Below are 27378 nucleotides of genomic sequence, written 5' to 3' on the forward strand. Positions count from 1 at the left end.
GGGCTGTGCTCTAGTGATAAGATGCACTCTGCTGAGATCAGCTTTCTCAATGACTGCCGTGGCAATATGTCATTCTAATATACAGTCATGTTACGCTGTGTGTGTGTGTGTGTGTGTGTGTGTGTGTGCGTGTGTGTGTGAGAGGCGCTTGAGCTCCAAATAAAGGCATATTTCCCTCAAAAATTAAGACTATATATATATATATATATATATATATATATATATATATATATATATATATAATTTTTATTTTTAAATATTTATCGCCTCATGATGTTCCTGTATTATTTATCTGATATAAAAATATTGATCTTGTTTTTAGTTGTTTTTTTGTTGTTGTTTTTTTAATGCTAAACGTGGCCCATCACTTTTTCATGCATTTTATATATTGATGATGCTAAATATTTAAAAACTATATTTTGTGGAAGCCATTTTTAGGTTTCTTTGATGAAAAGAAAGTTTAAAAGGAAAGCAATAATTTGAAAAGGATACTTTTTTTGTAACAAATGTCTTTACTGTAATAAATAAAAATAAATAAAATGAAATGAATTAATAATACATAATTTATTTAAAGTATTATATATATATATATATATATATATATATATATATATATATATATATATATATATATATATATATAATAATAATAAATAATACCAAAACATATTAATAAATAAATTCATATTATAAAAAGTAATTTAAAAAAATGAATTGCTTTCTTAAAAAACTGATAAATCCTCAATTTTAAAAAGTTAATGTGCTGGCTTTGCTCTTTATCATACCGTAGTAGCATTAAAAAAAGTTTCCTGTCTTTGCCAGGGAGGGAAGAATAGAGAGAGAATTATTTATAATTGTGCAGCACTTCCATTTTATTCTGACCAAAATCACTTCTACGCAATTAAATGCAATTTTCAAACCTAAAAGATGAGCTTTTCATCTGAAGTCAGAGTATCAGACTGAAATAAGTGCCGATCTTCCCTGAAGTGCCATTTGGCAAATGAGATTTCAGGACTTTGGTGGAGAACAATCAGGCGAAATATTCTCGCGCTTGTTTCTTTATAAACCCGCCGATTATAAATTCCCTTCATGTTCCAACACAGTTGCTTTCGTCTTGCCCAACTGCTTCCGTTCCGCGATATTAAGAGCAGCGGAATGAAGGTCCTCAAACAAGTTTGTTAAATAAGGTGCTAATGTTTGATGATTAAACATTTAAGCTACTTTCTTGCTAAGTGCCTCACAGAAGTAGCAACCAGTGCACTTAAGCAGGAGAAAAAGCAGAGTTTAACCACATCAAAGTGACAGAAATCATTCCCCTTGAAAAGCTCCTCAGTAATTAGAAGACGTAATCCATTCGGTGCAATCCGTGTGATGGAAATTCAGGGTGCAGTATAATTGAAGTAATTTGACAACCCCGTTTTCAAATTAAATTTGCTTCTTTTCAATGCATGAGACTTTTTTTTTTTTTGCTCTCTGGACGGGTCTGCGCTTAAATAAGTTTGCCCTGCGGCTTGATGGATGTACCGAACGGATATTAGATTTCTGAAAGCTCGAGCAGAAGTGGCATATCTCTTGTGTTTAATTGAATGGTTCCCTACAGACTAATTTTAGCCCTTTTGAGTAAACTTTCTCTCGATGTGAAAGAAATATAGCAGGGGAGACGGTATTGGAATGCCTTTTTACTGTTTCCGTGGTTCAGATGTTATGGTTTAATCTGTCACAGCTTGTCAAGGCTATTGAATGAAAGGCATTAAAAACGCTCCTTGTTCGTCACAACACGCGACGTCCCGGCGAGGACTGATTTTAACCCCTTTGAAGTGCTCCGCTTTATCACAGAGACGAATGATAGCAATATGTACTCTTGTTTTGGCCTTAGCTTGCCATTTCGAGCTAATGTTTTCCTTTACTGTCACCGAGAGACGCTGAGAGACCGTCTTGAGATATCAGACGTCTGTGAGTGATGGCTGTGTGCTTCAAGTCCACTCTTACAAAGCCTGTGGAAACCCGTCTTTGCAAATCTGCTGTAGCTGTCTTTTTGCTGTGAAAATGTGTATGCAAAAGTTGGATAATGTACCTTTTTTTTCAAAAAAACTAATTGCGATTAAATTTGCAGTTACGTTTTTATTTTTAATGGGATGAATGCAGCTTTGGTGAACGTAAGAAATTCTCTCTTCTGGACATTTTGACTGGTAGTGTATATGGCTTGGTTAGGTAAAACTACAACTAAATACTGTAAAAAATAAACGTTACTGTATTTTGATAGTCCACTCCTACTAGCTGTAACTTTGCAACTACATGTCTGCTGACTCAGTAGTAGACCGTTAGGGTCGGTTTAGGGTTGGTAGAATAGCTGGACATTTATTAAAAAAAAAGGCATTTTACTATAAAAGTGTTAAGATATTAAGCAGAGGGTCTACTAATGTTCTCATGACTGCTAGTTGACGTAGTTTCAAAGTTACTTACTGTTAGTAGAATGCTTAAATAGGACTATCGAAATAAAGTGTTACCTAAATAAATGAATAAATAGGTTCATAAAATAAACATTAAAAATTAAATACAATTGAACAAAAAAATATATTTTGTTTAACTTGATGTACTAAAATAATAACTGAAAAAATTATATATTTAAAATATACAAAACTAATAATACTGATACAATAATAATACTAAATTACCAATTATTAATATATATATATATATATATATATATTAATATGTATATGTATGTATATATATATATATATATATATATTAATATATATATATATATATATATATATATATATATATATATATATATATATATATATATTAATATGTATATGTATGTATGTATATATATATATATATATATATATATATATATATATATATATAAAAACTGATGTATAAATATGTTATTATAAGCCTCTTATGCTCTACTAAGGCTGAATCAATGTGATCAGACCTACAGTAAAAACATGAATATTATGAAATATTAAGACAATTTGAGAGATCTGTTTTCTATGTTAAAATTAAAATGTATTTTTGCGGTGCGGTGCTACATTCTCAGCATGCTTCCTCCAGTCAGTGCCTCCTTCAGAAATCATGAAAATATACGGACACTTTGCACATGTAAGCGGACGGAGGCCTGCCGTTAGTGATAGCCCTGCTCCTCTCCACCTCTCCTGCTGCTCCGCCCGAGGCCAACACCAGCAGAAACCAATTAGCGGACACGTCCATTAATTGCGCGGCGCGTCTCCTCGGCTTCATAAAGTGAGGGACGCAGGCGGCGCAATCCGTCACTTTAATCAAGTTCTTACCGACTGGTGCGACGTTCATGATTCGCTCAATCAAGGCGTCGCGGGTTATTTGTCCGCTGACCTCTTCCGACCCCCGCTGTTCCGCCGACGGACTGTCCGCTGGAAAATGAGAGTATTCATCAGGCTCTCCCGAGAGAAACCGTGGCGGTGGAGTCTCTGCTAGTTTAGTTTCCGCGCCGCAGGGATTTCTGGGATGACCAGAAAAAACGCGGCTCCTTGCGGAAAGAACGAAAACTGGGCAAATGGATGGGAAGAACGGGTGAGTGGGCGGAACGGGTGATTGATTTCATCCAGTTTGAAGAGACCTGAAAGGTAAATAAGTCCTTCTCCCCCTCCCCGCTGATGTCTAATTAACTACGGAGCCTGCAATCAATTCTTCAATTACAAGTCTTGCTAATATGTAAGACTCAGAGCACATCATATAGTCTGAAGTGTTCATTAAAGGCAAAGGATGAATGGATAGGTTTTAACGACAGCGCCTTCAGCCAGCATTACTGCTTTTATTTATTTATTTCTCCCTAAAAGCACTTTTGAGTTCAAAAAAAAAGAAAAAAATACAAACACAGAAAATGTCTTATCTGGAAAATGTCAACCAAAAAAATTTCAGATATTAATATCTCGGTTTCTTATAAAGTTACGTGCAACTTTTCAAAAGTTTGAGCTCGTTATTTATATTTATTTTTTATTAACGCTTTGCAGCAAGGTACAAAATATTTATTCTTCAAATTAACTTTCCCTTCGTGCTTCTGTTGGAAATTCTGCTTCGTTATTACAGGAATAAATAGGATTTTAAAGCAGAAAACAATTAAACGTACACTGAAATAATATTTTTACAGGTATTAGGGTATTTGTGATCAAATAAACGCATTAGTTCTTTAAAAAAAATAAATAAATCTTACCAACCCAACTTCTTACCAACTTACCAACTTCTGAGTGATATATTCTCTCGTGCCGATATGTACTCACCCTTATGGCAGGTAAAAAACAAGTACACTTACATAATGTAATTAAAGTGCTCTATTTTCACACACCGATTTTGTACTTAACATACTAAAACGTATTCTTTAGTACGTCTTAAGATCATCTAAGTGTACTCAACTGTGCTATTTGGAGACACCATCGATATGAACTTAGGGTAATATGTTAAAAGTGCATTTTAATTCATATTCATGGTGTCTCCAAATAGCACAGTTGAGTACACTTAGATGATCTTAAGTTTATCTTAAGAAATACTAAAGAGTTTTGGGGGTTTTTTTTTTACATGGGATGGCATTTCAAAGCCATGTCATGTTAGTTTTTCCATTTTCCATCTTCACATATATTTTCTGCTGAACTCAATGTTTAGTTCCTATTAAGTTATAAAATGAACAAAAATCATACTTGTCCATAAAACCTAAGACGATAGCTTTGCATGAAATAGATTAAGCTTTAAAGAGAGAGTTCACCGGAAGTAAATAAAATAAATTAATAATTATTATTTAGTTTATTCATCCTTGTTCCAAACCAACGCACCAAAAAGCTGAAGGTATCCACTGACTTATTGTCTTTTGTGCTCAACAGAAGAAAGAATGATTATTTTTGGGTGAACTATTCCTTTAAGTTCACCCTGAAAAACAATTAATGTATGTGAAGATTCTTCCAAATTTCCCTTTTGAGTCCCGAGAGAAAATAACACCAAAACGAGTTTGGAACGACATGGGGGGCGAATAAATGATGACAGATCTCTCCAGTTTTGGCTGAACTAGTCCTTGTTACGCGTCTGCCATGCTGCTCTCTGACCGTCCTCACGCAACCTCATCATCTCGCTGCCAAGACCGTAAGACTCGGATTTGGGTTTTAATAAAACTGGGATTGTTATTGGTAGGCGCAGAGAAATGTTCCATTAGGTTCTATTTCTACTCGTAAGTACAGGAGTAGTCCAGCAGCTGTGATCACGTTTTGTGTTGCTGCTCTGGAGGAGTGTAAACTTTAATGGTGAAGGCAATAAACACACACACATCGTAGGTGTGGATTATTTGCGACGGCAGGAGTGTGTGCGATAATCGGTTCAATAGAGCGCGGCGGCTTGAGAGAGAGCAACGTCTGAACAGCCATTGAACTTTATTTTCAGTAGAATTCGGGTTGTGTTCGTGTGCCGGTAGTATTAAAGGTGCTGAAAGGGATTTAAGACACTTCGCTCATTGCCAACATGCATCGCATCCCGTCCCACCCGAGCAATTTTATAAAAAAATGGTTATAAAAAAAATTATAAGGAATGTGTAAGAATATGTGTGCATGCAAATAAAACTAAAAATGTAAAAAAAAAGAGACAAAAGAGAACAATGGAAAGATGGACTATAATAGTTTGTAACTTTTTTCTTCACTCGTTATTATATATAAATCTTATATATATGTGTTATTATATATATGTGTATGTATATGCAGATATATATATGTATATATATATGTGTATATATATATATATATATATATATGTATGTATGTATATATATGTATGTATATATATATATATATGTATGTATATATATATATATGTATGTATATATGTATGTATATATATATATATATATATATATATATATATATATATATTTTTTTATATTTTATTATTTTATATTTTTCATTTAAATATGAAAATATATTTTTCAAATGTTGAATGAGTTGAATATCTGTCAAAATGCATTTAAGGAAGGAATGTAATGAGGGCAGACATATATAATTAAAGAAGGGGTCAAAGGTTATCACGCTTGGTGGTTTGGAAGCGACATCACACCATAAATGTTTAAAAACGATCCGTCCGCTTTTGTGGACACCGCGCATCATAATTAATCACCGAATAAATCCTACTGTTTCACCTAACACTTTAAAGAAAACTGATTGAGCCGTGCGTAGCATGCTACATTCAGCAAACAGCAAGCCAGGTTTCAGAACATATCCAGGCTCGGCTCTTCTTTTTAAAGACAAACCCGCTTTCAATTATTTCATCTTGAGCGTATCGGGCATTTAACCGAGCGTTCGGTCTCAAGACCGTTTGATCACTCGTGACGATTTTACACTAGCAGTCATGAGCATAATACAGAGATGCATTTCATAAAACAGGATGCTGAAGTCCCCCTCCTGCTCGTTTTCTGTTTATCTACGACGGGTTCTCGTACCAGACAAAGGTTAGTAATTCAAGTTTCTCCCGCCAACTCCATCTGAACGATTATAAATGAGTCTGATTATTCACTTTGTCATGAGCGTCGACTGCATTCATCATGCTGCCTGATAAAGTGACATCATAAGCAAAACACAACAGGCACTTCATATGAGTGTAAATCTGCCCATAATTGCTGGGCTCCTCGGTATTGTGTCGTTTCCATGGCAATTAAGGTTTCAGATTAGGCAATGGATTAGGTTTGGATTATCTGGGGATTACGATGGATGATCGCAGCAGTCAAAACAAGTTAATTACGCTCTTCATCCATTTATTTCAATCAAGTTTGGTGGACGTAGAAAACTCAATATTGCGCTCTAGTGGAGGCACCGAATATGACATCCAGGCTTTTATCAATCATACCTGTGGCCATCAGTGAATTAATATTATTTAAAAGTGTCATTATATAGAAATCAGATGTTTTTTTATTATTATATCCGATAAGGATCGTGACGATATGATTCAATGCACCGCAGACTGAACAATTTTTTTTTTTTTCCGTTCTATTCCGGCCTCACTTATAGCGCACTTAAAAGTGATGGGAAACGGCATTGTGCTTTTTGTGATTAAAGATCAGCTGTTATGAAGATATGTTAGGATACAGCTCACAGCAATTGTGAAATCTAAAAATGAAACTTCAAAAAAAAAAAAATCGACCGTTTTAGTCTGAATTGTACAGAATTTTCAGGCTTGTTCTGATGGGTCTTTGCGACTTATATAGTGTGATTGACCGCATTAGGCATTTTATTACGCGCTCGTTGCTCTTTCATAACTCATTAATGAAGTTTGTGAAGTTTTATTTGACGTTTCGGCTAAAATTCCTCAGATTTAGTTTTGGCAGAATGTGTGGAGAAGTGTTTGAGTTCGCATTGAAATCCAAAAGTAAAAATAAATTGTAATAATCAATCGGTCACTTTTATTTATGTTACTTTTAACGTACAGATTGCATCAAAGCACTGAACAATATCGAATACGGTGATAGGGACGTATAATGACAAGATTGAACAAGTTATTATTAAATGCAAAGACGGTCTCTGTGATCTAATCGATGATAAATAATAATATAAACCAATGTTCTTAATAACTTTGCATCTTAATAGCTAAAACTGAAATGAAAAAAATAGAAACTATACTGACTAAAAATTACAATGACAACGAACAACAATTAATAAAAATGTTACCGAAATTAAAATTAAAATGGAAAAACTAAAACTAAAAATGTTTAAAATTCAAATAAAATCTGTTTTAGGTAATCTACTTCCAGTTAAAATCTTTTGTGAAATTTTACTTTCCTGTGAAGTAGGACTTGTCTTCAGCAGCCTGTCATTTAAATTTTAATGATTATTTGAAAAATGCATTTAAAATGAACATGATCTATATTGGGTGGATATTTGTCTATGAATATATATCATTAATATTAATGTTCCATATATTTCCCATCTTTTCTTAATGAAGGTTCATGGGTCGTTTTCAGGAAAAGGTGCTTTTTGATCTGATCTGTTTTGCGAGTTGAATTTTTAAAAAGTCATTATTATCATTTTAAACAAATGCTTTTTTTTTTTGCATTGCTTTTCATTTAATTCCGGGGATTCGCAATGATGTCCGCGTCCAAACCATTTAATCTTTTTTTAGCATTATTTTCATTGGTTTTCTTTATATGATAAAACCTTTCTTTTTCATAGCTATATAAATCCGACTTTTACTGCGACAAAAAAAAAAAAAAAAAAGATATATACGGATGCATTCGTAGTTGATCGAGCTGTCTTTGTTTGTTACAGGGCAATGACGGTGCTGTTTAAAGGGCCCTGAAATAGCCGTGGATCAAACAGCCGTCACTCAGGTGTGAATTGTTACACTTGTGCTGAAAAGGCAGCCGTCGCGTGCAGGTGCGCAACAGCTGCTCTCCGAACCAGCTCAAAGTCATGCATTCATCAGGAGGCTCTGTGAAAGTTTATTCACTTAGGCGAGCGTCGGCCCCGTCTAACAGCATCTGGATGGATTATTATTTTCACACGTCTCACCCTGTATGGCGTTTATAATGGGAAGCGGTTCTGGCAAAGTGTTACCCGAGCCTTCTAAAAATGGATGTTTTTGCCTTTTCCACTCTGTTGTGAACTTCAAGAAACAAGAGGCTGACGGGGAAGAGTGTAAAGAGAAACGGCAAGCTTGGTTTTGGAGGAGGAGAAGTGACAGAAGAGCTTTCCGGGGAGGAATATCAGAAGGAGTCGGAGATTCGGTTCATCTGGAGGAGCCGGTGACGAGTCCTAACGCAAAGTTTCGTGCAAAGTTTGATCCGCGCGTCACAGCGAGGTACCGGTGCCGTGTTTACAAACCAGCAAAAATAGTACAAGTATGCAAGATGCACGCGGTGTTGTGCGCGACATGTGCATTTTCTGTATGCAACTGCAAGTTAAGCTAAAGCAATGTTGCTTCCGTTTGTTTAATGTTAAATATTATTACAGTTTAAAATAACTTTCTATTTTAGTAAAACAGTTGAGGATTAAAAACTATTATAAATGCAAAGTTATATATAAAAAAACATTATAAATGATCAATTTTTATGTGTTTAAAAGCATTCGTGTTTTTCAAAAGTATGCAGTAGGCACAAAGCTAGTATTTCATTCCTAACAAAATCTTATGAATAATTCTTCACAATGCCGTAGACTTTTATTTTAGACTAGGTGGTAGAATTAAAAAATCAAACACGACATGCCAGTTACAGATCCCCGCTATGATTAAATGCTTTATTATATTTATTAGTCCACCAGTGCCACTCACAGCGTCTAATACCAGCCTAAAAGTAATAATGAAATCTCATTTATGAAATAATGTCATGTAATTTAATTTGATTCATCCAATTACAGCAGCACAATGGTCTCTCATAGCAGATGCTTATGTGTTCATTAGAGCTAAATCTAAAATCAAACTGATTAAAAACTATTTTGTTACTTGAAATAAAATAAACTATAACTTAAATGAAAAATAAAATATTAAAAATACCGTCTAAAAAAGTTTTATCGTGCTAGTTAGCAAGGAAAATATTTTTCATTTTCATTTAACGTGCATGGTTATTATAGTTAACTACAACTAAAACGTAACCACAAAACCTTTGTTGCTTTAACTGAAATTAAATTACATTTAAATAAAATTTAAACTTATTTCAGATATCTGCCGAGGCAACATTCTCGTGTGTATTAGTTTAACTTGATTAAATAAATAAATATGAAGAAATGCACTCAAAACAAATTACTACCTCAAATGAAAATGAAAACGGAAAATGGTAAATGTTAATAAATGTTATATAATATAAATATTAATAAAACTAATACTACCGATGACCTTGTAATAATAAAAAGTAATAAAAACTATGACAATATTTAAATAAATTGCACTTTGTTTTAAGGTGTCCTCGTTACAGTGTGATTATACATTAATAAGGACGCTTTAATTTCATTTTAAACATCATAAATTATTATATAACACTATCATGTGATACAACACTGTATAAATACTAAAATAACCCTATGTCTTGATATACTAAAATAACTATAACGAAAAAATTTTTTTTTATAAAAACAATATTTATTTAAAAAAATAAAGACTAAAAACACACAACCAAATTATTAGAAATGTCAGAAATTAAAATGTAAGTGCAAAATATAAAAATTTAAAAAATAATAATTCTCATAATATTATTTCTCAAAATAAGTGTTGGTATTTGTTTTAGGTATGAAATCAAGGCTCTGATCGGCCGTGGCAGCTTCAGCCGCGTGGTTCGAGCTGAACACAGACGCACACACCAACCCTTCGCCATCAAGCTTCTGGAGGTCAAAGGTCAGGAGGGCCACGAGGCCTGTCAGACGGAGCTCGGGGTCCTGCGGCGGGTGAACCATAGCAACGTCATCCGCCTGGCCGAGGTGTTCCAGACGCAGCATCGCGTCTATCTGGTTCTGGAGCTGGCCACGGGAGGAGAGCTCCTGGAGCGCGTGGTCTCCCGAGGAACCTTCAGAGAACGGGACGCCACCAAGGCCTTGATGATGGTGTCCAGCGGCCTGCGCTATCTACACATGCTAGGCGTCATCCACAGAGACCTCAAACCCGAAAACCTGCTGTACTACCACCCGGGACAGGACTCGCGATTGATCATAACAGACTTCGGGCTCGCTTGCTGGGAAAACAAGGCGGCGGCGTCCTTTCAAAGCGGAGGAGGCACAGCTGTTACGACTCGGACGCAGGTTTCGAGACTGTAGATGCTGAGAGGAGCTGTCGGGTTAAAGACTGGGCTGTGAGGACGCTCTGCGGCACGCCGGAGTACCTGGCCCCTGAGATGCTGGCGAGGAGACCCTGCAGCAGCGCTGTGGATATGTGGGCTCTAGGAGTCATCACTTACATCCTGCTGAGCGGCTCTCTGCCCTTCGACCAGAGCAGCCGGCCGCGGCTCTTCAGGGCCATTCTCAGGGGTAGCTACAGTTTCCATGGAGACGTGAGTGTCACGATGCTTTCTTTACACTGTGGAGTTTTATAAGAACGCTTCAGTCAAACCGAAAATGTACCGAATTTGCCCAAGATGTGGATTAGTTTCATCAGATTTGGAGAAATGTAGCATTGCATCAATCGTCTGCGGCGAACGGGTGCCGTGAAAAAGTCAAAAAGGTAATCACAGCGATCCACGTGACTCCCGTCCATCAATCTTGAAGTGAAAATCCATCAAGACATTTTACCTCTAAGCCGACAATTAAGTCCATAATCGATAATAGCACTTACACCAGTGCAAAATCTATATAAAAAAAGAAAGCAATATTACGGTTAGACTCCAGAAGCACCAGACTGAAGTTAATGATTGAACATGTTAATGATGGAGTTGTTTTCTAAAAAATGTGCTTTTTTCAGTATTGATGGGCTGAAGTTGCGTGAATTAATTGTGGATCATTCTCACGGCACCCATTGGCTTCAGAGCGATTAATGTAATGCACAATTTCTCCAAATATGTTCTGATGAAGGAACAAACTCATCTGCATCTCACGGCGAGCACATTTTCATCACGTTTTCCAAAAAGTGAAAAAACACGCCATCACAAAAATATAAATACATATTAGAGAATCCTGAAGAAAAAAAAAAAGGATCATGTGACACTAAAGACTGGGGAAAGTATGTTGAAACTTCAGGTTTGCATCACAGGAATAAATGACGTTTTAAATTATACTAAAATAGAAAAATATTTATTCTATTTAATGTAATAAGCTTTTTCAAATTGTACAAATATTTCACAATATTACTGTTTTCTTCTGATCAAAAAAAGCGCAGCCTTGACGAACGTGTTTTGTTTCCAAATCTGCTCCGTCCCCGAACATTTGAATCAGAATATAGATTTTATCTATCGCCGTAATGGCGTTCATACGCGTTTAGTTGTGCCTTAAGTATGCAAATTGTGGCCCTGGACCACAAAACCAGTCTGAAGTATTGTATGGGTCACAATAATAATTTGTAGCATGAAAGAAAAATCTAAAATCAATAATGCAAAGGATATTTAAAAAAAAATAAATTAATTAATTTTGATCAGCAATATGCATTAAGAACTTAATTTGGGCAACTTTAAGGGCGATTGTCTGAGTATAAAACATTTTTCAACCTTAGATTCTAGATTTTCAAATAGTTGTGACCTAGTTGTGACCTAACAAACCATACATCGATGGAAAGCTTTTTTTACTCAGCTTTCAGTTGATGTATAAATCTCAATAAAAAAAAAATCTCAGTTACAACTGCTTTGCTGGTCCAGGGTCAAATATCTGGGGCTACTGTATGTTAAATCCTGCTCAAACCATAACGCCGTTGCGGAGACGCCTGGAATGACCCGGCAGAGCGGTGAAACGTCCAGCCGAGTGAGAATTAAAGGGCAAACAGAGTTTGTGTGTGTGGGAAGGTGAGATCCGGTCACCTGTGTAAACAGCCACCAGCTACCTGACTGACGCGTCGCCCGCCCACAACACGTCCACTCGCCTCGTCTCAAGGGTGTGTGTGTGTGTGTGTGTGTGTGTGAGAGAGGTGGTAATCAGAGGGGAGAGGAGATTCACCACAGGGCTTTTATCACCTTTAAACTGCAAACACACACAGACACACACATTACTTTATCACCTCCAACCCCCAGAGCTGTGAAATTATAGGTGCAATTGTACAACAATAATTGCTGTTCTCTCGAAGAGAAAGAACATTAACCATAAAGCTATTTGTAATCCTGCCGCTGCTCACAGACAGTAATCAGACTCATGCGGGAATTATTTTTTATTTTTTGGTTAGCGCTACTGAGTCACAATATAATTGGTGGTTGCAGAGCAAGACTGTAATAAGTGGGTTAATATCCACCACGTCATTCCTTTGCAGAGATACATAGGCCATTAAGCCACGGGGACGCACCTGCGGTGACTCTTAAGGGACTTTACGTTTAAAGTCTGGCCATTTGACCCATTTGGATAATTGCATCGAGTATTTATGGTTTTCATTCCTTTTTTGTGCGGCTTTACTGCATCTGAAGCCGCCTCGTGCTCTTATAGAGTAAAAAGAAATAGAGATTTACTTTAAAACCATTTTTACTACAGAAATGCTAGGTGTGAAAGTGTGAAGTTTTTTAAGTGTATGTAGTGCTTTCTTGTAAAACGTTAAACTCCAGTAATCTATGTGTTATTTGCATTTATTTTATCCTGAAAGCATGACAAAAGTAAAAAAATAATAGTAATAATAATAATAATTAAATTGCTAAAATTTAAAAATACCCTTAAAACAGACAGCTTCCAGTTTTACTATATTATACAAAATTATGCAATTTAATAAACAAAGTAGTAATACACACAAAAAAAAAAAAAAAAAAAAAAAAAATTAGAAATTGCTTTTGAATTTTTCATACAGACACACACAGACAAAACATAGCAATGGCAGATAAATTAGCATTTAAAAAAAAATTTTATTTACAATTTCCAAAAATATATTTTGCATTTAGTTTTTCTAATGCACTCTTTTTTTGAAATTGATGCATGCATTTTTCATATATTTTTAAAAATATTTCCAGTAACACTTTAAAATAGGGAACACTTATTGACTATTAACTACGACTTCTCCCTCAATAAATTCCTAATTTGTTGCTTATTAATCGTTGTTAAGTTAGTGGTTACAGATGTAAAGTAAGGCATTAATCTGCTCTTAATGTGGCTAATATTCTAGTAATATGCAAGCTAATTAGCAATTCGTTAAGAGACCCTAAAATAAAGTGTAACCACACTTCCTTATTTGTCAATATCCAGTTTGGTTTTGGATTATTATCTTTTCAATGGATTTGCATGCTATTTTTAAGCTCTTCGCCTGCTTGTATGTTAAAGATGATCACCAAGTCTCTCGGCGGCGGCACGCTGTGCGCGGAGCACACCTGAGATAATTTAGCGGAAATGCGTTTCATCTCACTCATTTGACCTGACGATCTCTCTCATTAAATACTACACAGATGATGCTCACACGCTTATTAAAGGCTCTGGAGAACACAAAACAACAAGAAGTTTAAAACAACAAGTCGGAACCTTTTTTCATTAAAGCCTGGTTTCGGAATTCATTTTTTGTCTGTAATTAGAAACTAAGTCTTTATAAGTTAAACACATGCATGCACACAGAGCATATATATATATATATATATATATATATATATATATATATATATATATGCATATATACATAAACACACACACACACACACATATATATATGTAGCTGTCCCACTGAATTGATGGTCAATACTCATCAACTGATGTTTCCGAAAAAATGTTTAATACGTTGACATTTAAATAAAACACCGTAAGAGCTATAAAGAAACAAAAAACAAACACATAGCAACAATTAGCACATTACAACAATAAGCTGATAGGATCAGTAGTGCGATAAAAAAAAAAAGGGGACTTCAATCGTAGACCACGAGATTATATGCATCACACACACACACATTTACCTTATAACCCTTTCAGTGAGAAGCACAATATCAAAGTGAGAAAGAGGAGAAATCCACGCTGCACTCTGCGTTCCCCGACCATGCACAAACATTCCTGTGGATCTAGGAAATGCGAAGCACCTTATACGCCACACCCCAAGCCTATCAAAATAAAAGTCCTTAACCCAAATACAGAAATATCACATTAAATAAGCAAATAATAAATGAAACAAAAACAAAATACATCAATACATAATTTAAAAAGTGACATAGGTCACTTACACTCCCACCAATCATGAGTTCAGACATGAATGATTCCTCAACAATAGTGTCCTTGAATGGTGCATTAAGGCATTACATTAAGGAACATTAAGGCAGACAGAAAAGTTTAATCAGCCTCCAACAGTAAGACCAATTTTTGAACTGGACGCTCAATTACAGAAGGCTTAACAAAACATTCCGCCCTCCTTGCAGAATTTCTCTTACCAAGATGGATCTTAACTCTCCTTACTAGTCCATCTGAATCTATAGTTGTTTCTATGATTCTACCTAGAGGCCATTTATGTCTAGGCAGATCATTGTCCTTGACAATCACTATGTCTCCTACTGACAAGTTTCTTCTTGGGGTATGCCAGCGCTGTCTAAGAGCAATGTTAGAAAGATACTCTTTACGCCAGCGACCCCAGAATTGCTCGGCAAGATACTGCACATGACGCCATCTCTTTTTTGCATAAAGATCTTCCTCAGTAAACCTACCAGGAGGAGGTAGAGCAACTGAGGACTTCATGGTAAGAAGATGGTTTGGTGTTAATGGTTCAAGACTGTTTGGGTCACTTAAATTGTCAACAGTTAATGGGCGACCATTTACAATCGACATTGCTTCATAGAAAAATGTCCTTAAAGATGAGTCGTTGATTCTTTCCGACGCGACTGAAAGTGTGGACCTAAGAACACTCTTCACCGTCCGAATCTGACGCTCCCATATGCCTCCTGCATGACTTGCAGATGGTGCATTCATTACAAGATCACATTGATTCTCAGCCAAGAAATTTTTCAACCTATTGGAATCCAGTTCTTTAAAGGCTTCAGCAAACTCATTTTTTGCACCAACAAAGTTAGTCCCTTGATCAGATTTAATCTGTCGAACCGCTCCACGAATGGCAATAAGACAGCGCAAGCCATTAATAAAGGAATCTGTGGAGAGTGTGTCAAGCATTTCAATATGAATGGCACGAGAGGAAAGACAAGTAAAGAGGAGTCCATATCTTTTATGTGTCGTTCGACCTTGCTTGACAGGGAATGGGCCAAAACAATCCATACCACAATAAGTGAAGGGTGGAGAGGGGTTCACTCTCTCTGAAGGTAAACAAGCCATTTTTTGCTCCTCTAGTGATCTCCTAAGTTTTCTGCAAATCACACAGTTGCGAATATAAAATGCAACAGCACGATTAATGCCAAGAATCCAATAGCCCCTTGCACGGATTGCATTAATGGTAAAACCCCTACCTTGATGCTTAATTCCTTCGTGGCAATCAGCTATAATCAATCTTGTGATGTGATGGACTTTGGGAAGGATTACAGGATTTTTAAATAGACTACAAGACATATTGTCAAGCCTTCCTCCCACCTTAAGTAAACCATCGTCATCAAGAAATGGATCGAGATTGTACAAGTTACTATGAGATGACAGTGATGTTCTCTTGCTTAACACTTTCAAATCCTCTTGGAATACATCCTTTTGTAGATGTATAATTATTATGTGCTCTGCCTTTTCTCTTTCCTCAACAATAGGAAAATCAATCCCCTTGAACTTACGAATTCGTCGTTGGATGCATGCAATTGCTTTAACTGCCTGAGACCAAGATGAAAATTTGGAAAAACGATCGACAAAGCTTCTATGTTCTATGGCTTGTGAATTAAGTACCAGAGCACCTCGGACTTCTACATCATCTGGTTGCAACTCAGGGACCTCATTGAAGACTGGAATTATTTCCTTGTTCCACAAAAATGTTGGCCCTGTAAACCAGTCAGAGGAAGTCAGTTCCTTAACAGTGAGGCCTCTTGAGGCGTAATCTGCTGGATTCTCTTTTGTTGGAACATACCTCCATTGTTGTGGGGTAGTACGTAGATGGATCCTTTGTACTCGGTTCGCGACAAAGGTATGAAATCGTCGCACCTCATTATTGATGTATCCTAGGACGACTTTGGAATCTGTCCAAAAGAACTCCTTGATGTCAGTATACTGGAGTTCTCTTTGAGAATCTGACTGACGTCCACAGAAACAACAGCTGCGTTAATTCCAATCTTGGGATAGTTGTTACTTTTATTGGAGACACACGAGATTTTGCCATAGCTAGAGCAACATGAACATCTTCCTTTTCGTTTTTAAATCTCAAATATGAACACTGTCCATATCCCTTGGTACTAGCATCAGAAAAATGATGTAGCTCTACCTCTTTATCCTTCCAAAGCTGTGGGGAGCAAAGGTACGAGGAATACTCAATTCTGTCAAGTTGACCAAATCTCTTCTCCAGCACTCCCATTTTCTCTGTAATTCAGTGCACAATACATCATCCCACCTTGTGCCTTGTTTACACGCTTCCTGTAATATTTTCTTCCCTTTAAGAGTGAATGGAGCAATGAATCCAAGTGGGTCATACAATGATGCTATAGTGGATAAAATCCCTCGTCGGGTTACTGGCTGTTCTTTGGGACAAATATCAAATTTAAAATAATCATGTTCCATATTCCACTGAATCCCCAATGTCCGTTCTACCAAGGAATTAGTAAAGGGCAGGTTTGGTTCTCTCATACCATCTGCTCGTTCTGATGGTGGAATACTTTCCAGAACGGCCTTGTCATTGGATACAAATTTGTGAAGTCTAAGGCCACCAGTAGCACAGAGTTTTCTGGCTTCCTGGGCCAGTTGGATTGCTTCCTTTGTTGTCTGTACGCTCGTGACACCATCATCCACATAGAAATCATTCATTATGAACTGGAAACCCAAGGGATACTGATTTTTATTACCTTCCGCTAGGTACTTCAGTCCATAGTTCACACATCCAGGGGATGAAGACGCTCCAAACAGATGTACTGTCATTCGGTACTCCTGAGGCGGTTCTGATAAGTCTCCATTCCTCCACCACAAGAAACGTAGAAAATCTCTGTCGGCTTCACACACATAAAACTGGTGAAACATTTTCTCCACATCGCATATTAATGCGACAGGGTGCTGACGAAATCTAAGAAGGATACCAATCAAACTATTCATCAGATCAGGTCCTTGCAGAAGATAATCGTTTAGACTGACTCCATCATATCTCGCTGAACAATCAAAGACTACTCTCAGCTTGTCTAATTTTTTGGGGTGATAAACCCCGTGATGAGGAACATACCATTTTTCACCTTCAGATTCATCATCCTTGATTTCTTCTGCTTCTCCCTTGTCAATGATATCCTCCATAAATTTCACATAACGCTCCTTATAGCTTTGATCCTCTAACAATTTCCTCTTCAGATGATTAAGCCTTACGAGGGCATATTGTCTATTGTTTGTCAATTTAGGTCTCTCCTTAAAGGGCAAAGGCATTTCTAAGTGTCCAGCACTATTTTTTTTAATATCCTTGCTTAATTGATTCAAAAAATGAATATCATCTTGAGACAGAGTTTTACCATCATCACTAATATCCTTAAAATCTGATTCAAGAATGCCTATAGCATCTGATGGAGTCAGCAGAGGCATTTCTTTAACAGAAACGCGATGACAAAAACTCGGACCAACAACAGAACTAAGTTGGGGTGCAGAAGGTCCAACAATGCTCCATCCTAAATCGGTTTTAACAGCGTATGGATCATCATTGCCTCCTAAAATCACTTGTCTTGGAGCTAAAGCTCTAGCACAGTTATATCCAATCAATAGTCCATTCTCACAATCCATCAAAGGAGGAATCTCGTTACTCACAGCAGAAAGATGGTTCCAGAGTCTAGCAGTTTCACATGTTGGTATATGTGCATGATTAACTGGAATGCATTCTTTAGTATAGACAGGAGGAAGATCAATATAAATGGCAGAACTATAGCCTCTCACACGAAGTCCTTGAACCCTTTCACTTTTCACTACAGTATCTCTTCCAGTCATAGTAGTTAATTTTAGCTTCACAGGAATCTTATCTACCTGCAAATTGTTGCTTACTTCTTGATCAATGAAAGTTGTGTCACTTTGGGAATCAAGCAAGGCATAAACTAGTTTCTCTATGCTGGGGTTGGCACTTGAGGATACCCATACTGGTACAACCATTGAAGTATGGGAAGATGTTTCACGATCCACACTAAGTGACAAAACAGCTGTAGAATCATTTTCTAAATTTTGAGCAGATACTGCTGCTGGGATTGGGTTTCCCTTTTTAATGTAATTATCATCATGAAGACAAGTAGGATGCTTTCCTTTACATGTTTTGCAGAACAGACGATAACGACAGTCTCTTGCGCTATGACCCTGTTTCAAGCAACCATAACAGAGATTGTTTTCTCTTACATAAATCCTTCTCTCTTCTAAGGTCTTAGTCATTATTTTATGACAATCATTAAACTGATGCTTAGAGTCATGGCAGAAAATACATGAAGATTTTGCATTGCTCTTCAAAACCCTCTGCTTATCTGTTCCCACAACAGCCTGAGTATGAAAAACGTTACCCTTATTGCCTCTGCCTTCTTTAAGGCTTCGCTTTTCGATGGCTCCCAAGCTAAGGGCATAAGAAGAAGTGACTGGATTGCATACAACTTCTGATTCCAATGACACAAAATCTGCAAAGGCCTTAAAATCAGGGAAAGTTTGCCTTTCTCTCAAACTCTGAGTAACTTGACGATTCCAGCGTGATGCAGCCCATTCAGGTAGCTTTTGAACTAGTTTTTGATTTTCTTCACAATCATTCAATATCTGTAAGCCTTCCACATGAGGCATAGCCTCTTGACAAGCATTAAGAAAATCTGAAAAATCTCTAAGTCCAACAGCATCTTTGTACTGAACCTTTGGCCAACTTGCCAGTTTCTGTCTGAAGGCACGTTGTATAGTAAATGGCTGCCCATATCTTTGGTCTAATTTATTCCAGGCATCCTTGTAGGCCTCATTATCGCTTCTACAAAACGTGCCATCTAAAATTTTACGTGCTGCTCCACCCACATACCTTTTTAGATAGTAAAGTTTATCAGCAGGAGATATACTCTTTTATCAATCAATGACACAAAAGAGGCCTTCCATTCAACATACTGGATGGGATCGCCATTAAATACAAAGGGCTCTGGAGTTGGTAGTCTATTCAGATTTATACTGTCTTGAAAAACTTGTACAAGGGAAGAAACTTCATTTTGAGATGGAGAGATTTCATTAATAGATTGATTAGAAGAACTCCGAGAAGTATGCCGCTGTTCTCTAGTGACATTATTCTCAACTCCTTGTATCACTATTTGATCATAGGCCTTGAACCTAGCTTGTGCTACTCTCAGATCCTTTTCAGCCTGTAGTCGCTCAAGTTCACGTCTTTGTATATCTAGGTCCTTCTTTTGCCTTTCCTGTAATTCCAGAATTTTATCCTTCTGTTTGTTTTCCTCCATCAATATCTTGAACTCCTCTTCCCTTACTGCCAGTTCTGCAACTGCTTCAGCATGCTTTGACGCTACATGAGAGGATCCAGTATGATGGCTTAGTTGGTCAACAGACTTACGACTGGTTTTGGAGACAGTAGATCCATAAATTGATCGAGCATAGCTACAGTCAAGCAGTTCCTTTAAACGGTGTTTCACCTGTTCCTCATCAAACTCATCGAGGCCTGAAATTCTCTCATAGGCAATTTTCATTATATCTGCTGTTACTGCTTCACACGCATCAATACGACGTCTTAATTCTGTAGATGGAGTAACAATATCTCGAACTTCCTTATAGATCTCCATAACAATGTCCCTTTCATTTTCCAAACTATCAATGAGGGATGCAATGTCGCTCTCAGATAAATCAGACTTAAGTTGGTTGCGGGCTGTACGTGCTAGAATTTTCCATTTTTCATATGCAGAAATTAACTTTCTTTCCTTTTCTGAGCATTCTCTTCTTGCAATGCAGCCATTTTCACAGTAGGATTCCGTGAACGAACTGAACGTCGGGGGCCTTGAGATTCTAAACAGACTTCTTGAATCCCAGTATTACATTCATATAAATCGTGTTCTTCACCCTCGGTTCTCTCTGTAATTTGACACTTCGCTACAGTTTCAGTTGATTTTTGAAGTACCTTGTTAAGAGTCTGAACAACATGTTGGGAACCATTAACTTCCCTTTCAATAATGTCAAATGAGCAATGTGGCTCTATCATTTTAAACAATAACAACAAAACACAAAAAAACTAAAGACACAGTGTAATTGATAAAACCCAGACAATATAAACAGCATATAGCATCAACATTAATATTAAAAATGGGTTTTAAAACTGTATTAGGATGTTAAGAAGTATGTTGCTCTTAAAACACCCTCTTTCCAAACACAAGAGTCTCTTCAAAGCCTTTAAAATGTTTCAAACTTTCAAACGAAGAAATCTCTCTGGATTAAGATTGTGTTTGAAGGATGAATGTCACCTTAAAGGAACGCGGTTCTTTTCAATCCATATTGCGTAGATTAATCCTCCCTTATCCGTGATTAGCGAACCATATGACCATCAGGACCGACTCGCTGCCCGTACGCTTTCGCTTTAAGAAGACCCGTCAACGTGGACACCAGTCTTTAATGCAGTTGTCGTCGATCATCCACACGAATGGCCAAGCTCTTACTGTAGCTGTCCCACTGAATTGATGGTCAATACTCGTCAACTGATGTTTCCGAAAAAATGTTTAATACGTTGACATTTAAATAAAACACCGTAAGAGCTATAAAGAAACAAAAAACAAACACATAGCAACAATTAGCACATTACAACAATAAGCTGATAGGATCAGTAGTGCGATAAAAAAAAAAAGGGGACTTCAATCGTAGACCACGAGATTATATGCATCACACACACACACATTTACCTTATAACCCTTTCAGTGAGAAGCACAATATCAAAGTGAGAAAGAGGAGAAATCCACGCTGCACTCTGCGTTCCCCGACCATGCACAAACATTCCTGTGGATCTAGGAAATGCGAAGCACCTTATACGCCACACCCCAAGCCTATCAAAATAAAAGTCCTTAACCCAAATACAGAAATATCACATTAAATAAGCAAATAATAAATGAAACAAAACAAAATACATCAATACATAATTTAAAAAGTGACATAGGTCACTTATAATATATATATATATATATATATATATATATATATATATATGCATATATAGCACATAAATACACAATCACTGATAGATTGTAGAGCAGCAGAACAGCAGAGATAATCGTTTGACTCTTGCTATGTTTTATTAATGTCATATTTCTGTCTTTTTATTGATAAAATTTCTAGATCCTTTGATACAGACCGCAGCAGGACTAATGCACTTTAATGTTTTCTTGTAAAACTCGCAGACTTTTTCTTCTTTTTTTGTAAGTGTTTCTGTGTGTGTTTTGAATGAAACGTGCTCTTTAAAATCCATTCCGTCAGCAACAGACTCGCAATTGTCAATTTCATGGCTGATTAATTGTCTTTTCTGAACGTGTGGGAGTGAGAGAAGCTGTGTTCAGAATGGAAAACTAGTATACTACTCACGATGAGGCACTTTAACGTGCACCATTACGCTATATTCCTGCGGCGTGACCTCCTGTTGGGTGTAGCGCCCAGTTATCAACTTTTGCAGTCCATACAAACAACTTGTAAGGGAAGAGATGTTAAAGTCACAGCTGATAATATAATAATTGTCACTTGTTATACCTGTTTTACTTAGAATTCATTATTCCTAATTGTTTTATATACAATTTTTTTTACTTTTTTAACACATTAATATTGATTATTCTTATTGTCCTGTTGCTTTGTATGACCTAAGGATCCTGCAAAGTTGCAAATGAATGGAGGAAGGTCATTTTTATTATTGCGCTCTATTTAATTAGACTTCAATTATGCTATCTACTATTTGTTTGTTTGTTTGTTTGTTTGTTGATTTTTGTTAATTATTTGTTTTAAATAAATAAATATAAAATAAATATTAATCGAAATCCAATAATAATATTAATAAATAATAATAAAATAAAAATAAATTGATAATGATAATATTCACTAAATAATTCTTAGTTATTTATTAGTTTTTCAAAATTATTTTTATTAGTCAATCAATTAATTATATCATTATTATTTATGTATTTTTGTTTGTTTAGAAAGAAAGAAAGAAAGAAAGTTCTTTCCAGATAATTATTCAAGGTGTTCTAAATGTGGGATGTTTACAATGTGTTTTTGCAGTTCACTGTGTTTCTTATATTTTTTTCCCCATTTCATCTTGTTTTACCATAAAATAAAATCCTCTTGAGTGCTTCTTTTATGCCGGAGATAGTTATTAACTTCAAATTAGCGATGAGTCACAGATCTATTGAGAACCGCTGACATTTATTGACTAATGTCCTCACATTCAAACGGCGACGAGGCGAAAATGCCATCTTGTATATCTAATGCAGCTTAAGAGGCAGAAGCGCCGGTGGCACAGGTCAGCGGTGGTCAGAAGACGGCCGTCCGGCCTCCATCCCGGCAGAATCCCCGTCTGTGCACGCAGTGACATTCACAGCCATAGCTGTGCTGTGTTGACTCTCAGACCGGTAATGAGTTGATTCTCTTCTAAACACAGTCTGAATGCAAAAGCAGCAATAAATCGATTTCATGCAGGAAATGTGTGGGCAGGAGGGTTTGCTGATTCAGTTTTTTCATCACTTGGCATCTTTTCAAGATTACTGAATCACCTTTTTTTTCTTTTAATCATTTTTCTTATAATTTTTTTTTTTTTGCAATAAGCTATTTGTGTATTCCTTCCCTAAATATCCTTCGGAAGGATCCCAGTGGTAGAAATGTGCTTTTAAATGTGTGTGAAATACACACATTCGCACCTTTTCAAACCTAACTGTTTGCTGAAAGGAACATTTCACTGTTGGTTGATTTTATTTTATTGTTATTTATTTATTTCATAGCTATTTAGTGCATGGCACATTTCACTGTTCACTCATTTAATGTTAATTGTATTTTTAAACATAATCATTTACTGCACGGTACATTTTATTTTTTATTTTATTTATTTATTTTACAACACATATTATTATATGAGCGTTTATTTGATTTGTACCTTACCTATAACTGCATAGCACGTTTAATGCTCGTTTATTTGAATGTATTTATTTATGCATTATTTATTTTTTATGTTTTGTTTGTTGGTTTGATGTATTATTTATTAATTTACCCGACCTATCACTCTATGGCACATTTAAATGTTTTAGTTGTGTTTTTTTCACAGTTTGTGGGGTGGAAAGATGCACAGTAAATGCGCTTTAATTATACTTGCAAAACTTTTCTCTCTCAATCTCTCTCTTTCAGTCGTGGAGATCAGTGTCTACATTGGCCAAGGGCTTCATTGATCGCCTCCTGACCCTTGACCCCGAGCGCCGGATGACCGCTGAGGAAACTCTTCAGCATCCTTGGCTGGTCAGCATGGCAGCCTGTTCCTCCAACAAGAACCTACACCGCTCCATTTCCCGAAACCTCCAGCGGCGGGCGCGCCACGGGCCTCCCCCTCGATGCCCCAGCTCTGCTCCTGGCTCTCGGATATCAACCAGATCTGGGTCAACAACCTATTTTAAGGGTTAGTTCACCCGAGAATTAGACATTTTTTATTTTACTCACTTCAGAAGCATCCTAGGTGTAAGTGCATCGGCAGAAGTCAGAGAAGAGTTTTTATGATGTTTGAAATATGGATATCCGTCTTATCCGCTATAGGGGGCCTTCGTTCATCACCTGGAGCCACGCGAGGACGCTTTATTATTGATGCGTGTAGTTTATTTAAAAGTCTTCTGACGCTTTTTACAATGGAAAAGCTTGGGGTCTGGACAATTTTTAATATTGCTCTGACAGGATTTGTCTGAAAGAAGAAAGTGGACGCTTCAAAGGTGAATACAAGACAGGCTAATTTTCATTTTTGGGTGAACTAACGCTTTAATTCTAAGGATCAGAGAGAAACGATCGGTGAAATGAATTGCATCATAAGCGAATGTCAAGAAAAAAAAAATTAAAGGTGAAAAATGCACATAATCCTTGAAATCCTTTAAGTGTCAAAATGCAAATCTCTCTTTTTCTGACAGGTAATTCATGTGCGCATCCATACTAATGTGATCCTGGACCGCAAAACCAGTCATAAAGTTTTTTTTATGCATTATATAAAAGCTGAATAACATGGATGGAGAAGTGTGGGGTTGGTCAAGCTACAGCTATTCGAAAAAATCAGCAAAAAATAAATAAAATTAGAAAATTTGTCCAAATGAAGTTCTTAGCGATGCATATTACTAATCAAAAATTAAGTTTTGCTATATTAGTGGTATAGGCATAAACGAAAATCGATCTTTTAGGCCAAGGACAATGTATTGTTGTCTATCGCTACAGATATACTGTAACAATGAGACACATGACTGGTCCAGGGTCACATATGTTGGTGCTATATTACATTTTCAGGATCTTCAGCATATGATTTGTGATCTCCTACCATGATGAACGGCGAAGGAGTTTAAAGTCTCTACTATAAAAAGAAAAGCACGGATCAGCACCTCTGCTCTGTTCTCCCACATTCATTCTTTCATTAATAAGATGAATATGAGCCGATTATATAAACTCACCATTCTATTTTAAAATATAAATTTTTCAGCCCTGAATAATCATGCATAAGCCTAAAATGCAAATGGGCATTATGTGACTCTTTTTACATTTGTAAATTAATCGTGGGAAGGAATTAATATTTTTATTCAGCAAAGATGCATCGCATTGAGCAAATCTGACCATAAAGACTTTTATATTTAATATCTCTAAAGTTCTATTTTAATACTGAAAAGCGTCACTCTTTCCTCGAAAAGATTAAGCAGCACGACTTCCTTTCATCACTGATAATAATTAGAATGATTAATAAAGGCACTGAAAACTGAGTGACGGAGCTAAAAAATTAAGTTTTCCATCACAGAAATAAATTGTATTTTAAAATGTATTAAAATAGAAAACGGCTATTTTATATTGTAATAATATTTCACAATATTACCATTATTATATTATAATATTAGCCGTATTTTGGCAAACGGTAAAATAAAAAACAGCCTTGGTGAGCATAAGAGACTTTAAAAACATTTAAAAAATCCCCAAAAATCCCAAACTTCAGAACAATGCCCTGTTCAAAATAAAACTTGGAAATGGGGACACAGAATTGTGAATTTAATTTTGCAGATGCCTGCAGTCTGATTTTTTTTTTGTTACGTAATCCAGATATGTTAAGTGTGTCTTAAGTGTTTAATCCTTGAGGTCACGGTAAAGAACAAAGCGAATGATGTGGAATCCGCCAAACGCTTCAAAACGGCATCAATAAAAGACGGAGGATTGTTTTCACTTCTGTACAAGGACTTTTCTCGCTGCGCGTGTTAAGTGGTGCGCAGAACATTCTGACAGCAGGAGTCAGCGGAAATAATGCGGGTCAATTCAACAGAACTTTACACAAAAAACTAGCTCTTAACTGACATCCATAAATGTTCAACAGAGATGGAGATACGGTTCAGGTGGGACTTTCAATGATTCGTGTTTTGACTTTGTTCTGACGTTCATGTCAAGAATCGGTTTAAAGTCAGAGTTTGGGTTTATCTTTTTTTTTTTTTTTTTTTTTTTTTTTTTTAAGCGTTATATGGTAATTTTGCTTGATATTTGACATCTTATGGAGTTTTTCATGCAATCAAGGCACTCTTTTACTGCTCTGAATAATCTATAAAACTTGTTATATGTCTTTTAAAACCATAAAGTAGCTTTAAATTATGATGCAATGCAGAACTTCTCTTGAGCAGAAACTCAGAAAATAGGCAGTGACTGCCCTCTGTTGGACAATTATTCGGTGTGGGTTTTTATTTTCTTGGCAGAGTTATGTTTCTTTATGTGCATATATTTATTTGCAATAATTCTGATATGCGATAAAACGCTAAAACCGTTCCTGTGCGTATAATATACTGAGAAATAAACAGATTCGTTTTAATTTTCCCACCACGTTAGATGTAATCCTCATTACGTTTGTTTTCTTCTACCCATAAATGTGGATTTTAATTGATTTTTGCAATCGTTTTCTTTTGCTCTGGGGACAGAGGTAGGAAATATTTAAAGATCGTCAATATACAGCTTCATATAAAGCTGTTTTGTGCATTGGGCCGTGCATGCTCTCAGCTCAATATGTGTTAATGATGTGTGATGATGACTTTACTAAAAAAAAAAATCTGTATATGAAACAGAATTAGCTATAAAATAGCCATAAAGACCTTGGCTGCTACTGAATTCCCATGCTCAGTATGTATGAGAGTACAGGAATTTAATTTCAGCAGAGGTCTGTTAAGAAATGTGGTGTTAAACAAGTACAATTTAACCTTTTTCAAACCATTTTCTAGGTGCTTACTTGACTCCTATGAGTTGTTATTAGTAAACTAAAACCAGATAATTAAATACACACACACACACACACACACACACACACACACACAGAGTCACTGACTTCCTGTCTAACAGTTTCAAGGTCAAAGGTCACTTAGGAATGTACTAAATGAATCACTTATGCTGTTGAATTAGACAAAAGCACCTGCTAAATGTATAAATGTAAAGTTAAATGTTAATGTAACATGAGATTACAGAAGTCACGGTTCTTTCCTTTGACCTTCGCTCTCGCTGTAAAAGACCGTGTTTTACTTTCAGCTCCCACATAAATACA

At 36.3% G+C, this 27378-nt stretch overlaps 2 protein-coding genes across 2 annotated transcripts; one reads left to right on the top strand and one right to left on the bottom strand.

The window, feature by feature from the left end:
- Nucleotides 1-8283: 8283 nt before the first annotated feature.
- On the top strand, nt 8284-24254 carry si:ch211-27e6.1 (serine/threonine-protein kinase H1). The gene is made up of 4 exons (XM_043253516.1): nt 8284-8808; nt 10226-10665; nt 10749-10981; nt 23985-24254. The coding sequence occupies exons 1-4, from the start codon at nt 8525-8527 to the stop codon at nt 24252-24254; spliced, it is 1227 nt and encodes a 408-aa protein (XP_043109451.1). The 5' UTR covers nt 8284-8524.
- On the bottom strand, nt 14280-16698 carry LOC122355169. The gene is made up of 2 exons (XM_043253212.1): nt 14483-16698; nt 14280-14338 (listed from the first exon to the last, which is right to left on the bottom strand). The coding sequence occupies exon 1, from the start codon at nt 16065-16067 to the stop codon at nt 14850-14852; it is 1218 nt and encodes a 405-aa protein (XP_043109147.1). The 5' UTR covers nt 16068-16698; the 3' UTR covers nt 14280-14338; nt 14483-14849.
- Nucleotides 24255-27378: the final 3124 nt, after the last annotated feature.

This window comes from Puntigrus tetrazona, chromosome 12 (genome assembly GCF_018831695.1).
Source record: "Puntigrus tetrazona isolate hp1 chromosome 12, ASM1883169v1, whole genome shotgun sequence".
Classification (NCBI taxonomy): domain Eukaryota; kingdom Metazoa; phylum Chordata; class Actinopteri; order Cypriniformes; family Cyprinidae; genus Puntigrus; species Puntigrus tetrazona.

What these genes read in the sequence shown, in the direction of transcription:
- si:ch211-27e6.1 (XM_043253516.1), top strand. Translation starts at nt 8,525, where the DNA reads ATGGCGTTTATAATGGGAAGCGGTTCTGGCAAAGTGTTACCCGAGCCT. An exon ending in GATCCGCGCGTCACAGCGAG is followed by an intron (nt 8,809 to 10,225) that starts GTACCGGTGCCG and finishes TATTTGTTTTAG; the next exon opens with GTATGAAATCAAGGCTCTGA. An exon ending in GCTACAGTTTCCATGGAGAC is followed by an intron (nt 10,982 to 23,984) that starts GTGAGTGTCACG and finishes TCTCTCTTTCAG; the next exon opens with TCGTGGAGATCAGTGTCTAC.
- LOC122355169 (XM_043253212.1), bottom strand. Translation starts at nt 16,067, where the DNA reads ATGTCTTGTAGTCTATTTAAAAATCCTGTAATCCTTCCCAAAGTCCAT.